The following is a 15,691-nucleotide window of genomic DNA, read 5'->3' as shown; positions in this document are numbered from 1 at the left end:
TCCAGGAGCGTCTTGCTTACCCTCAGACCTGGGCCAGGTATGGGCGCCTTCAGGTGGGGCGTTGACCGAAGGCTGGACAAAGGTGAGGCTGTGACGGCACGGTGCCTCCCATGATGGGTTGGTTCCTGTGTGTCCTGGGAGCTGAGCCAGGGCTGGGATGTTGCCCCCGGGAGACCCGCCATGGTCACGGCTGACCCCACTGCATCAGTCTTTTCTCTGTTTGGGGCTCTGTAGCATCGACTCAGGGTTGGAGACCTGGCTTGTGTCCTGCTTCTACTGTTGTGAGGCCTTAGGAAAGTCACTTAATTTTCCAGGCTGACTCGCAAGAGTTGGCCTGTCATTTCTTCCTGGTTGTGAGGGTTAAAGCCTTCTAGTACAGGGCCTCTCATCCTGAAGTAAGATGCTTGTTTGCAGGGTCACCTCCTCTGAGCAGGCATCTCTGCTGCCCTAGACGTCTGGGCCCTTACTTATCCATCCCGCCCCCCCACCCCCCGGGGAGAAAGGGATGCCACGCTCGGAGGGGGGGGGCACTGTGTGCCAGGACTGTGTGCACCCTGCTGAATCCAGCACTCCCAGGGGCGATGCAGATGGGCCCCGTTCTCCTCACTCTGTAGACGCGGAGACCCCCAGAGCACTCGGTGAGTGAGTACTGGAGCCTGGGTTGGCGTCCTTCCCGGGCCACGGTGTGTCCAGGACACCAGGGTGGGCAGTGCACCAGAGGCAGTGTCGCTTGGGTCAGAATGTTGCTTTGTGTTTTCTCTTTCCCGTCTGGGTTTTGTAAAACCCTCTTTTGTTTGTCCGCTTGCAAAGAGAACGAGTTTGGAGAAATTTGGCCACCTCTGGATACTAGCCTGAGTGGACACAGTGTTTTTTAAAATAGGTTGTAATCAGCTGCGTTAGCTTAAACCGCTGGTCTTAATGTGAGACCTTCTGGACAATGGGAAATATTCTGATTTCTTTTGTAAGGCATCCAAATATAAAATCATCCTGCTTTTCTTAACTTCCTTTTGTCATGTCTCCTGACTCTACAGAACTTAAAGGGAAAAACAGGTAACATTTCTAGGGCACATTTTCGGTGCAATGACCTGTTTACCCCTCGCTGACTGCCCACAGCTCTGTGAGTGAGAAAAGGACGCGGCAGCTGTCTGTTGTCCTGGAGAGAGCGGGGTGCTGTGCTAGGGCTGACCCAGGTCTCGGGGTCCTTGAGCAGTGGCAGGAGAGGCTCCCGCGGTGGAGGCCTTGGTGAGACTCGCTGAGGCCAATGCAGTGAGGGTGGGGACAGGTCAGGGGTCCAGGGAGAACCCTGGAGAATTAGGGTCCATGCGGAGGAAAGAGCAGAATAAAAGGGACCCGGATTCAGGTTTTCAAGAGTGATGTCGGTGAGACTGTCACTGATAAAACAATCTAGAAGATACAGAGAGAGGTTAGGATGGAAGCGGGTGTGTTTTGGGCCATTCTCTGTCAGGGGCTCTGAGGTCCTTCTGGGGTGGGTGGTCTTCGCCGGGGCTCACGGCGCTGGGTCACTTCTCTCCCCTGTCTGGGACTCGGGTTCAGGCTGGAAACGGTTACTTAGGTCTGTTGCTACGGGAATAAACATGGGAAGAAAGCAATTAGAATGGACACCCGGGGTCACTCTTTTCTTTCCAAAGAAACTGTATCTGTGAATTACATCCAAATCTTTATTTTTTTTGGAAATACACGTTTGACTGTGGGCTTCCCGTGTTACCTGTTTATACCATTTTGGGGATGTTTCTAGACAGGACTGGTATGTAGCTTCCAAGGGCAGAGGGGCAGGGGTGCCGTGTGTGGGATGCGGCTTGTTTGCCTTGGTGTGAGTGTGAATTCTCACCCAGCTTCGCCTGACTCTGCCATCCTGAGTAAGATATAAAACTTTTCAGAGCCCGTGTTTCCTCACTGGTAAAACACACATGGTAATACGTATACCTCGGTCTGTTATTACCAGGATTAAAGGAGAATATGCATATAGCTGGGTTCCCTGCCCACCATGCCTGTAAATGTTATGGCAACAATCCTGGATTCAAAAGCTAATCTTAAAACTCTTCCTTTGGAATTAAATTATATAATTGATCGTAAACATGTGTCACGTATGCGCAAAGCCTCAGCACCGTGAATCCCAGTTTGATATTTTACTGAAAGTGGACGCGTGAATAATTATATTCCATCAAAACTGTAAGTTTCAAGGTCTGCCCCCCACCCACTCTGCCATTTCTAGAAAATCAAATTCTAAAGGGGCAGCTCTTTTTTTTTTTTCCTTCTTTCATCATCTGTGTTGTGCAATTAAAAAGAAAACCACAGACAATTCCATGACTGATGAAGACAACGTATGTAAAAATTAAGTAATCGATTCTAAGAGAGCGGGCCTGACCTCAGACCAGGACTTCGAGGCCAGGATGGCTCAGTTTAAACCCTGTCTCTGACACTCCGTCTTTACCTTCTCTGATTCAGTCATGGAACTTGCAAAATGATAACAATAATCCCACCTCACAGAATTATAGCAAAGTGATTCAGTTATACATATTTTTTATACATTCTTCTCCATTATGGTGTGATCAAGCCAATTAATACCTGAAAAGCAGGTAGTCATAAGAACCCACTAAATGTTATCGAGTGTCAATCTCCGATCTCTGCTGTGTGTAAAACTCCTGTGCTTTCTTTTTCTTTTCAAAGATTTGTTTGATGTGGACCATTTTTAAAGTCTTTATTGAATTCATTACAACACTGCCCCCGTTCCATGCTTTGGCCTTTTGGCTGTAAGGCGTGCGGGATCCCAGCTCCCTGACCAAGGATCGAACCTGCACCCCCTGCATTGGAAGGTGAAGTCTCAACCACTGGACTACCAGGAAAGTCCCTCATATGCGTTTTATAAGTGAATCCTACTTGACAGATTGTTTATTATTTTATCCCCGAAATATTTTTATATGTGAAGTCCTTTGTAAACCTCAGAATACTTCACAGACTTCCATTCTATGTAGCAGTTAAGCTTTTAGTATCCACCAGCTAAGCAATGTATAATCACACACAGCGGTTAGGTATCGTATTAAAGAAAATAGTGTCCACTTTATGAGCCCCAATAGCGGTCATATACATTTTAAGGCAAGTAGCGTGAAGGTGTGAGTCTTCCTGTTGATTCAGTGTCCTGACGAGGTTAGTACGCATGTCCACGTGAGGGCCTCTGGAGGTGATGGCATCCTTGGTCCGCAGGGGAACGGTGGTCCCACCTTTAATTTGGTACCTCGTCATTGCCTTGTGCCGAGTTACCTGTGCATTTCAATCTGCGTTTACTAACGTTCCAGGATTTGTTATTTTCTATGATGTGTGTCTGGTAGCCTCGGATTAAGCCCTCGTTATCCCTTGTAGGGACTACAGACAGCCTTGAACTGGTCTTTTGTCTGCAAGCTTTGCCAGCAGGGTTTTAAAGCACAGATATGATCCTGGCACTCCTCCTTAAAAGGCTTTCCGCTGCTTGTGGAAATTGCTTTACCTGCTCCAGAGCCCCCACTCTGGCTCCTGCTGCCCGGCAGCCCACCGCTTGCCGTGGACCCTCCCTCTGAAACCCTGCTTCCTTGTGGGAAGGCCAGCCCCGCATCCACCGTATTTGCTGAGCACATGTTAATGTGCCATTGACCTTATGCATGTGAAAGGCAGGGGCCGTGTACTGATGAGGGCGAGTGGCAAAATGTCAGGAGAAGCAAGATATTTGGTGGTTTAACTAGGTGTAGTTTTTGAGAGAATTCTGAAAATACTATAAGGAAATGCAAAGAAAATAGAAGATGCTGATTTTTGCCCTCTGAAGCTGACACCAGAATGCCTATTGTATCTGACAGCTACTGCTTCATAACAAATAGCCCCAGGATGTTAGCTGTGATCAGTGACAAGTGTTCATTTCTCATGCATCTGCTGATCATGGCTGGGCTCTGCTGGGAGGCTCCAGGCTTCATGTGGGTCTGGGTCTGTCCCATACATCTCTCCTCTGAGTGAGTGAGGAGTGAGGAGGATGTGAGTGAGGAGACCGGAGGATGCCCCGCTCCTGGCAACACCTAAGGGCAGGAGAGTGGCCCACACGCATACAGGTGTCCAGTCCCAGCCTGCAGACACCCCACGAGCAATGCAGTTCCCACGTCTGAGCCCAATGTCACAGGACAGGGGAGACACCCTGCCAGTGTCGGGGGGAGCCGCAAAACCCCTGGTGATGGGGAGAGAAGATGGATTGGGCCAACGTGTCATCACTTATTCCTGGAAATCAGTACATAATCATCCCGAGTGAGAGAAGCTGAGGGGGTGGGGACTGAGGGCCCAGCAGAGCGCCGTCCGGACGGCCGTGAGTGTTGGATGGGGAAACGATGCATTTCCGAGCCGTCCAGCTGGTGGCTGCCGTGGCAACTGGACTTGGCCAAGGCCTTCGAAGATAAACAAACTAGTCCACGCAGGTCCTGGCAGTGCAGCAGGGTGGCCAGAGCAACAGGATCCCGGCCAGCAGAGGACACTGAGGCAGAACACAGGGACTGCACCCAGAAAGCTGGGAGGAGAGCAGGGGCACAGATGGACCCACCCGGTCATTTCAGCAGCATGTACGGCTGGATGTGAAAACTGCCCGTAGCTTAGGCTCTAGTTCCTGCAGAGCAGACTAATGCCCGTTGGACACGGGACCTGAGCAGATTCTGCACATTCTCGTAGCAAAAACTGTCCTTACCCAATTAAGTCAGTACTTAGAGGCCCGAGAGCCTTATTATTATTACTATTATTATCTTCATTGGAGTCCAGTCGGTTTACAATGTTGTGTTAGTTTCAAGTGTACCACAGAGTGAATCAGTTATACATATACATATATCCCTTCCATTTCAGATTCTTTTCCCATATAGGTTACTACAGAACATTGAGTAGAGTTCCCTGTGCTCTACAGTAAGTCCTCATTGGTTATCTGTCTTATATGTAGTGGTGTGTAGATGTCAATCCCAATGTCCTAATTTACCAAGAGCTTATTATGAACAAAGCTGGCCATACTGGTGTAACGTCAAGCTTGCTGTGTTTGTTTAGTGGGTAATGGAACACCACATCCTGTTGGACAAAAAGAAAGAAAAGACTAAGCATTTGTTAAGTACTGTTCCTGGGAGCCAGCGATGGACTCGCACGTGTATTTGGTTTATCACTGAATCCGAGATACTGTCCATCTTCAGATATACCAAAAAGGAAAATAAATATATTGCCCATTAAAATGTGGTCGATATTTTCTCATATCTTAGGATCCCTATTTTATTTTTATTAAGAGAACTTTTTACGCGTCATTTAGGTGTCGATTGTCTATCAGGAACGTGTCTCTGCACAGTGAGGTGGGCTGCAGCGTGTGTGTCCCCCAGGACAGGAGGTCTTCACCACCGCCGACGCTCTCAGGCTCTCCCGGGCCAGGCCTGCTCGGAGGCCACCGCCGCTTAGGTTTCCATCACTCGACGATCCTTTTACCCGGGCTAGAGTTTTGTATAAATGGAACGATGGCACCATATAAGTCCTGGTTTCTGCCTTTTTCACTCATTGTAATAGTTTGTAGATTCACTCTTGTTGGTCACTTATTCTCTAGTTTATATGCGCAATTGTATATTGTATGCATATACCACGATCTGGGCATTTTCCAGTAAATGGCTGTTTTAGTTGTTTCCGTTTGGGGGCTGTGATGAGTAAAGTTGCTGTGTGCGTTCTGTACTCATCGCTCTGTGGATGTGTGTTCTAATTACTCTTGGGTGAACACCTGGTGTAGACTTCACACCTGTGTGAGGAACGCAGGAGGGTCCCCACTGCACCACATCGTCGCCAGCCTCGGGGGCCTCTGGTGTGGGTCATCAGGGCCCCTCCCGCAGGCCCACGGAGGTACCTCCTGTGGGTTTACTTTGCATTTTCCTGGGGACTGGGGACGCCTGGCAGTTTTCTCACTGCTTACCGTTCAGTCACATACTTTTCGTTTTGAATTGTCCGTTCAAATCTTTGCCCAATTTAAATTAGATTATTTGTCCTTTTTATTGATTTGTAGGGGTTATTGACATAACCTGAATCTTTGTCAGGTGTGTGTGTTACGAACATTTTCTCCCCGTCTGGGGCTTGCCTTTTCACTTTCTTAATAGTGTCTTTTGGTGAGTGTAAGTTATGAAATGTATTAATAGCATCCAGGTTACTAAATTTTCATTTTGTGGGTAGGGTTTTCTGTGTCTGCCATAAAACCCCCAATATTAACGGGAAGCCCTTCAGAAGGAGAGCTGACCACAAGACTGACAGCTGCAGTGGGCATCCTTCTGAAATACGGCCAAGTCTGCAGACCATGTTTTTAGAATGGATACGATTTGTTATTGCTGCCTATAAAAATGCTTCAGGCTTTATCCAACAAAATTATTCAACCCAATCATCAATTCTAAATAATCTCTCAACTTTTCCTTTGCCCGCAACGTATTCCTCAAATGGGGACTCTCTTTGGGTGGTTTTTCTTGGACAAATTCAGTGGCTTCTTTCGACACAGCTCACCTTCCTTTGGACGCCCTCACGTTAAAATTCCTCCTGTTCATTTTTTCTCTTTCAATTCTTCTTCTTTCACACATTAACTCCCCAACATTCGGTATAAGAGAAAATTATGTAGTCAAAGCCCTTCTGAATAGGAAAGAAGTCACGGTCGGTCGTACCACCCTGCACGTGCCTGATCTCGTCTGAATAGGAAAGAAAACGTAAACATTTTCATCTAACCTATGAAAGTGGATGGTATAATTTGAATTTTGTGAGCATTAGTCATTTTATTTTCTTGCTGAATTATTTCCAGAATCCCAAACTTTATTTTTATCCATGGGAGGACATCCTTTTGGAATGGTTTCAAACCTAACTTTTCATGAGATAATTACTGCAAAACTCCAGCTTTGGTGCCCTTTGCGACACTGACCATCAGCCAGCTGCAGGCGTCTCCACTGGTACACACGCTTTCACCTGGTCCTCAGCCAGTCCCGACCAGAACTTCACAAGCGCCTTCCAACCGCCCCTCCTTCCCTCTCGCCTATTTCCACCATCGTTGTTCGGCCCTCTCCGTTTTTGCTTTCTCTCAAGAGTCCCTTTTTCTGTGCTCTTTCCCACCATGTGATGAGATCTCACTGACATCTTTCTAAAACGTGGTTGGGACTTGTCTTTTTGGAGTCCCGTTCCCGTGTGTCTCAGCGATCGGGTGAGTTTCCAGTGCGATGAAATGCGACCTGTTGGCCGTTCATCTCCTTTTCCAGGCGCGATTAACATCCTGCACAGAGCAGGGGCGTCTTTGCCGGAGAGAATCCCGCTCCAGGAGCTTTTCCCCTCAGCCATCTCATTTTGGCCCCAGCGGGATGGGGCAGAGCTCAGCTGTCTCAGGAGGGTGACTGTTAGACAGATGGGACAGCCCTTTAGCCTCTGTTCCCTTGGACCATCATGAGTTTGTTTAAAGAAGATCTGCTTCCTTCCATATGGCCCTAAAATGTAAAGTGTAATTGCATTTCTCCCGTAAGAGAAACTGAATTCCCCACACGGAGCCAGGTTTACCAAATAAAATTGCATAAGTGAACGGTTCTAACTTCAGCCAGGATGTTTATATAAACAAACACGGAATCTCTTCTGACTTGGCAACGATGTCTGCCGTGTTTTACAACATTCTCAGCAAATTTGAGGAGGTGGTTGACTTAATCGATACTACCCTCTTATGGTGAGCCTTCAAGTGTGATGTAAAATCCTCAGAAGGGCCATTTCAAGACCTTTCCAGAACTATTTCTATAGATACAGTATGTTCTTGGATAGAGCATGGAGAGCATTTTGTGCCCAGATAATCACACCATAAATTCTGTTCACGAGTAAAGCTTCTGAAAAAGGGCCAAGTGCACAGGAAAGTAAGCAATGTGTCTCCAGGAGAGGTTCCTGGAGCAGGCCCCGCCATCAGCTGAGCCGCCTGCATGTGGAACTCCAGTTAGGGACGGACCGGCTACTTTGAGGGTTTCAAAAGACAGGAACTGGTTGCCTCTGAAACCCTGTAGCTCAGCCTCCGTCCTCCTTAGGTTGCCCCCATGATCTAAAGTAACGAATTGGTCACTTCAGAAAGAAATGTGAGTCATTGCCATTTTGATCCCAAGCCAGTTTCCTAGTCACAGTTGGAGCGAAAGCCTCGTTAAATTAACCCTGTAACACAGGGGGTCGGTTTGATTTATGTATTTGCTGAGCAGAATCTAGAGTGCTTAGAAAAGTACAGAACTTCTAGGAAACGATCAGTATGAAATTTTTAAAACATTGGGTGGTGCTGTTATAAGAAATGCAGCACCATCCATGTTTTGTGTGTATGAGAGATGAAGCGTGTATTGGAAAGCCCCTACCCGGGTACCCTGTTAGCACCCAGAGCAGTGCCTGCTGCGGTATTTGTTGGGTGCACCAGTCAGTACAGTATGACTTCTGGTGGAAAGCACGTGCCCGATCCGGATGTCGGGCTGATTTACAATCATAGCTTTGCTATTTAAAATTCTTAACTTGCAGACTGCCCCGACCCCCCAAAAAAAGATCCACTTCTGGAAATGAAAGCCACAGGGAATTTAATGGAATTACATGGATGCCTCGGAGAGCAGAGGGCAGCTCAGACAGCTCAGGGTCCCGGAGCGGCTCGGGACCTGGTCCCTGGTCCACATACTCACAGACCACATTCCTTCCTAAAGGGGGCGGAAGCTGAGGGTGCAGGGCTGTCTCTGTAGCAGGGACCAGGGCCCTCGCTGTTAGGAACAGAACCGCATGGCGTGGCTCAAGGGCCGTTTCTTCCTTCTTCTCTCGTGTTCATTAAACAATGTAGAATGACGGTGAGATTTGAACCACCCTGGGCTTTGAGATTATCCTACAAGACGTCAGTCTGGACACACAGCAATACAGCTTCCACCCTCCTCGTCCATTTTCAGGAGGCTGAGGTCACCCAAGGAGGAAGCACCGTGAGTGTCTTCTGAGACGGAGTGAGGGGAGAATCCCAGGCTCCCCGTACCTTTGTGTTCTTCCAGGACGTGTGCAGGAATGCCATGCTCACGTGGTAGCAGCATCTGATAATACAGTCAGTAGATGAGCTCGTCACAGCATTGAACGTACATGTGACTATCCTCAGATTGTAAATGGAATTACTAGGGAAAGAAAATCTAGGTGGTTTTGTAACTATTAATGCCATGACTATGAGTTATCTCAAAACAGATTTATTGAGTGCCTGTGATATGCCAGGCATTTTAAAAATATATATATATTTTCAGGCATTTTTTCAGTGCTGGAAAAATAATGAAAATGAGAGCTAACCTTTATGAAACAGGGTTTCTGTGACACACTGCACGGGGAACCTCCTTCAGTCTGGTCACCTGAGTTGTCACCTGCGTCAGGTGCCTAACTCCTGAGTACCATGCCCCCATCACCAGCCACAGCGGCACTGACACAGAAGCACACTTCTTCCCAGCTCTCGGGGGTTCCCCACCTGTGCGGTGTCGCATCTACAGTCATAACCTCCCTGTAAACTGTAGTTAGTTCGTTTCAAAGCAGACTAAAACATAATTTGTGGAAAATTACTTTCTAAGCAGGAAATTGCTCTACAGATTTTATTTAAAATATATTCGTCCAATATGTTGTCTGTTTTCTTTTCCCTTTTATGGAGAAATATGAAAACAAAAGAATCTTTAGATCCCAAATGACAGCTCAGGTGAGGGAGAGCCTGTTCTGAGACAGCCCTGGGTCCGAGGGTGAGAGGTCTTGCGGTGGGCTGTTTGTTCGCGATGGCTGTGATTCGGTGCAGAGGCCAAGCCAGAGAAACCCCACTCCAAGGGCGGAAACTGGAAACTAGCGCCCACATTTGGAATTCTTTTTTTTTTTTTTTTGGGGGATACGCTGGCCTCTCCCTGCTGTGGCCTCTCCCGTTGCGGAGCACAGGCTCCGGACGCGCAGGCTCAGCGGCCATGGCTCACGGGCCCAGCCGCTCCGCGGCATGTGGGATCTTCCCGGACCGGGGCACGAACGCACGTCCCCTGCATCGGCAGGCAGACTCTCAACCACTGCGCCACCAGGGAAGCCCCTGGAATTCTTTAACACGGGTGAGGAGGAGGTTTAGTTCGCTGCTGTGAATTTTTAATGCCATATATTTGGGCTGGAAGGATGCAGAACAGGAACATTTGGAATATTCTGTGCCCAATGTTTTCTGGATTAAATTTTAAAGCTCGTGTGAATCTCTAGTGAGGGATAAAGTGGTCTTCACCTTCATTTGACTCAAATTCATTACCATCTGAGGATCACTGAGTAGCATGGATTCGTTTATATGGTTCTAAGGCATTCTCGGTCTATTTGGGGCAGAAGGTGCATCTAAGTAAGCTCATGTCTAAACGCAAAAAAGAAATTGAATTTATTAACATAAAAAGACATAAGGCTTTATACGTGGAAATACCCGGCCCTGGAAATTTTTTAAGTGATCACTTAGTCTTCGTGTGGATGAGCTTCAGCGCTAAGCCCTGGACACAGCTTTAAAAACAGTCCCTCGTCTTCTTCTTGACTAATTTCCAGAAACGCAGCTTGTTTTGGAAATATTGCAGTTGGGAGTTCCAGACTCAGCCTCAGTCAGCCCTCGGGGCGAGTGGGGGGCTGCTCTTCCAGGACCCTCCTGGGGGGTGTGGGTAGTGGTGCCAGCACATCGCGGCTGCAGCGGGAGGGGCCGCGAGGACTCGCTGGGACTGGACCACGTGCCTGCTGGCCCGGGCCCCTGATGGGGACCCAGAGCAGAGGACCGTGGCCATCCCTGGGGCCTGGGTCCCACCTGTGGCCTCCGGGGGTCCACGGGGCGTCAGATCCACCTGTGGACGCTGACCGCCCGCCCTGACCCTCCTCGCCGGCCCCTCCGTTTCCCGTTCAGTCTCATCCCCTGTAGGCTCCCCGGGTGACCCGCCGCGGCCTCACGCGTTTCTCCTTCTCGCTGCAGTGTCCTCGTGTGACCAGGAGCAGCAGTCGGCCCTGGAGGAGGCCAGACAGCCCAAGAACGACAACGTGGTCATCCCCGAGTGCGCCCACGGCGGCCTCTACAAGCCGGTGCAGTGCCACCCCTCCACGGGCTACTGCTGGTGCGTCCTGGTGGACACCGGCCGCCCCATCCCGGGCACGTCCACCAGGTAAGTCTCCGTGGGGCCGGGAGACCCCGGAATGCAGAGCCCCCATGGTTCCCACCTGCCGCAGATGCGATGCCCGTGCCCCGGACGTCACCCCACTTCTCAGTATGCCGTTAATGCCTGTGCCGGTGGGAGCCCATCTCCCTGACGTCACCAGGAGCTGGCGATGCCAGCGATGGCACGAGGGTGGTGAAGACAGACTTTTTAGGCAGTTTTGCTCCTATCTGTATTCACGCAGGCTGGAAGTTTGAAAAATGGCTCTGGTATCCAGGCTGGGGTGGGCACCTAGAATGTATCATCTATCACCTCAGCTTCTTTTGTCCCCGGTGTTGGTGAAGGGGACCTCGCATTTCACAGGAGCCGATTGCCCAGGACAGCTCTCTGTAGTCCAGAGATACCTGTCTCCTGAGATTGCCACTGAAAAAGAAAGAGAGTACTGAGGTCAGGGGCAACAGTAGTTACTCAGGGTCTGAAATACAAACCGACCCATTCTTTCATGTTTTGTGTGAGTCTGAGCAAAGAAAGTCATTTTTTTTTTTTTTTTTTGGCGTACGCAGGCCTCTCACTGCTGTGGCCTCTCCCGTTGCGGAGCACAGGCTCCGGACGCGCAGGCTCAGCGGCCATGGCTCACGGGCCCAGCCGCTCCGCGGCATGTGGGAACCTCCCGGACCGGGGCACGAACCCGCGTCCCCTGCATCGGCAGGCGGACTCTCAACCACTGCGCCACCAGGGAAGCCCAAAGCAAGTCATTTTATAATAGCACCGGGAGAAGACCTGATATTTGTTCCTGGAAATAGTGTGAACAAGTAAAAGGATGTTTTTGTGGCTCTTGGTCATATGAATTGACCTTTGGTTTTTCATAGATTGGTATAAAAGTAGTTTACAGGTAAAGGACACTATGACCTCTCACGTGTGATCCAGTTTACGCCCTGGTTCCCTCTGCAGCACTGAGGCCTGAGGACCTTGGTGCCTCCTAAGGTACTTCCCCCAATTTCTCAAGGGTGACCGTGGTGCATGTAGAAGGGGAAACGCACCCATGTAGATTCCGGGAGCTGGAAGGACAGGTAACCAGTTGACTTTTCCTCATGAGAAAGTCCAGCCACACCTGGAGCCCCATCTGGCTCATTTGGGATACCAGGCTCCTTGGGGATGGGAACCCCAGGCCCCGGCCACCCTGGACCTCGATGGGGTGTCCAGGCCAGAGACTGAGGTTCCCTCTGCGGGTGGTCGTAGGAGATTGTTTCAAACATAAAGAGAACATAAATCTTCCCAGGATTTTGTGTGAGAAATTGCTCTGCTCGTTCCTGAACGCATCTGTATGTAGGGAGTGATCCTTTCTAAGAAACCTTTCTTGGGAAATGACATTTCCATTACTTCAAACTCAGGCTTGTGGACCCCAGGCCCAGCTGCAGGGGCACTCAGAACGATCTCATAGCTCCGGCCAGCAAAAGTCCTCACGCTGTCAGAGCCAGGCCTCCGCAGACTGGCTCAGATGCTGAGATCAGCTTTATCGCACTGTCCCTGTAGAACCTATAAACATTTTTATCTTACAGTCAGACGAGAAACACAAGAAGCCCTCCTCCCTCCTGTCCGTCCTGATTTCATTCTGTCCAGACTTCTTTGGAACAGAGTACCAAGTTCTCATTTTCCCTATTTTTTGTATAGGAGGGAGGGACTCTGTCTTCTTTGAGTTTCAAGAAACAGACTTAAATTAGACCCAGGGGAGGAGACCCCCTCCTACTCGAGCTGTACTTTTCTCTCATTCGTTCATTCCTCTGTTCATCCTCTCCGATGCTGACTGTCATGACCCCGACACCATCAGAACTGAGGCTAGTAGCGAGGGGGGTGTCAGAACCCACACGTTTCCCACAGGGCTCCGTCCATCGAGGCTGAGCTGTCCTTACGGCCCACCAGTCTTAAACGTGACCGCACCCAACGCTCTCGGGGACAGAGGCTCCGATTATTTCCGCGGTTAAAGGACGTGATTTTCATGAGCCGCTATTGTTCCCTCTGCTCTGCATCTTCAGTACGCAAGCACGCTCTGGCCTGATTCCTGTCCTGACTTCTAGAAGCATCACACGGCCGTGACAGCATAATGTGGCTTTGCTGACAGCAAGAAAGGCCTTCCCCATGGACCCTCGGTGGGCCTCCCCTCACTCTAACTGGCCAGAATGTCACCCTCCGACCAGGCTACCGCCTGTCAGGGAGGGCCCTGGGCCCCATCATTCAGCACCCAGGCATGGACGGGGCCACCCCCTGGGCCCCCGAGGCCACGCAGAGCAGGTTCTACGTGTGACAGAGTCTAGCACAGAAGCAATACGATCCCTTAAAGCTCCGAGAAACAGTCCCCTCCCTGTCACCCAGAGGTTCACTTTTTATTCACTAAACGTTTGAAATCCCTCAATGTTGCAGGCGCCGCTCTAGGGGCTGGGGGTATTCAGGGAACAAAGCGGACAGAACCCTGTGCCTCCATGGAGCTTATGTTCCATGGGGGAAAAGGGACACAGACCAAACCGCAGAAGCAGAAAAGCTGAACATGAGGTCATGTGCCGGCTTGTGATAGCTGCACTGGAGGACGACACACGGGAAATAGGGAACGGAGGGGCAGCTTCAGCGGGATGGCCGGGGGCTCCCAAAATGCTGAGGTCGGATTCAGGCCCAGAAGGATCTGGGGAGCAAGCCGATGATATCTGCGGGGGGCAGTCTAGACGGGGGGGGTAAATGTGGCCCCCCGACAGCGTAGGTCCCAGAGCTAGAATCTAGTTACGTTTTGGTCAAAAGGGAGGATGTATCGATTAGGAAACTCTTCACTTCTGTTAGTGATAAACCTGACAAATAGGCATAAACAGGGAGGGACTATGTAATCTAAGGAAGGGGTGCAGAGATGGAAGGAGTTCCCTTTCAGTGGATGCTGTGACTTGGTGATGTCACTGAGGACATAGGGTCTCCCAAGTCTTTCCTCTGACATCCTCATGTGTTGCCTTTGCCCTTGGACAGACTCCCCTCATGGTCACAAGATGGCTTCAGGGATCCGGCCATCTCATTCAGACACCACACGCTCAGAGGACACACAGCCCATCTCTCTCTTTCTTAGGAACCAAACAACCTTTCCTAAAAGTCCCCTAGCCGACTTAAGTCATGGATTATTGGCCGTAATTGGATCATATGACTATAGCTAAACCCATCACTGGCAAGAGAAATGGAACTGGTTTAAACAGATTTCTACATGGATACTGGGAAATCAGTCAAAATCGTCAAGTTTAAGGCATATCTTATGAGATGCTGGCCAGCGTCACCAGCCCTCACTTACCCCTGCTTCTGCTGTGATTGAGTAGCAATGTCACAGAAAGTCTTCTGCATTATTGTTTACATACTTTCTGGTGCATAAATGCTATTTTCTTGCAATTTTTCTGAAATAAGCCATTCCAGGGAGATACTTTATAGTTTTGATTTATGTTTGGGTAGACAGTTCAAGTTCCCCCCGCCCGAATCATTCTCTATATTTTCTGATGGGGAAGAATAATTTAAAAACCCAAAAACAGTGAGATGACATAAATATCAAACGCATTCTCATTGTAAGCTAGTCCTCCTTTCCTGTGTCATCAGGAAGGGTAATTACAAAGCACACGTTTTGTTACAGGCTTGTGCCAAGGACGATAAACGCACAGAGGCAGAGAGCAGCCACGGGGCAGAATTTCTAGGTGGGCTGGTCGTCAGGTAGAAACATGAGTTGGACCGCGTGCTGACGCATCTGCTGGTCTCCCTGCCTTTTTGAGTCAAAACTGACATCTTGGCCAAGGCGTTCAGAGCCCCTGCAGGCCGGAGCCCAGGCTACGCGTGGTGGAGCAGGACCTGGGAGGAGGGGGGCAGGTCGCTGATTAATAGAGGGGAGAGCTGGCGTGAGCTATCGGGTTAAGCGTGGATCAGGCTGACCGCCAGCTACTACATTAGCGCCCAGAACGGAGGGACTTCTCTTTCACTTTCTTGTTGGCCAATGAGGGTTTGTCCACCCGCCACCAGGCTGCAGGCTGCTCTGGCCTGGCACGAGGACCCCGTCCCCAGCCTGTGGAGCCCACGCGGCTTGCTGGCCGTGTGAGCATGAAATCGAATTTCTCCCTGGCAGAGAGCCTGGTATCTGATGGGCAACCAGACGATTAAGAGATGTGCTTTTTTATCTTATACAAATAAGTGAAAATAAACACTATTAGAAAGGATGCTGACAGATGTCAGCACCATTTAAATGGCTTTATCTTCGAAGGCACTGATTCTATTTCTTGAGATTGTCATGTCCGCAAGTCCCAGTGTTCTTTACAAGGAGCAGAATGCTGCCGTTTAAACGTACATCTTTATATCAACATCAGTGCTGGGATTCTTGAGACATCTACAGCCCAGATATGGAGCAAAACCAGGATGATCACGCAGTAAGGTTAATTTTAATTTCCAGGCGGCTTCGAAGACTCAGGATGGGGTTGGCAGTTTTGTGGTTTCTTATCACCACATGGGGGTACCGGCGTTGACTCCACGCCTTTGAC

General features: G+C 49.6%; 1 protein-coding gene across 4 annotated transcripts in view; it reads left to right on the top strand.

Annotated features, from left to right (window-relative positions):
• The window catches only part of SMOC2 (SPARC related modular calcium binding 2), a 155,987-nt gene that overhangs the window by 94,879 nt on the left and 45,417 nt on the right, over window positions 1–15,691 (top strand). For all 4 annotated transcript variants that reach the window (XM_032651391.1, XM_032651390.1, XM_032651393.1 and 1 more), the window contains one exon: window positions 10,976–11,162. In XM_032651391.1, coding sequence (XP_032507282.1) covers window positions 10,976–11,162 — 187 coding nt within the window. The remainder of the gene's footprint in view (window positions 1–10,975; window positions 11,163–15,691) is intronic.

The sequence above is a fragment of the Phocoena sinus genome, chromosome 12 (assembly GCF_008692025.1).
Source record: "Phocoena sinus isolate mPhoSin1 chromosome 12, mPhoSin1.pri, whole genome shotgun sequence".
Classification (NCBI taxonomy): domain Eukaryota; kingdom Metazoa; phylum Chordata; class Mammalia; order Artiodactyla; family Phocoenidae; genus Phocoena; species Phocoena sinus.
The sequence above is the reverse complement of the archived record's forward strand: the minus strand, read 5'-3'. Positions and strand labels throughout refer to the sequence as shown.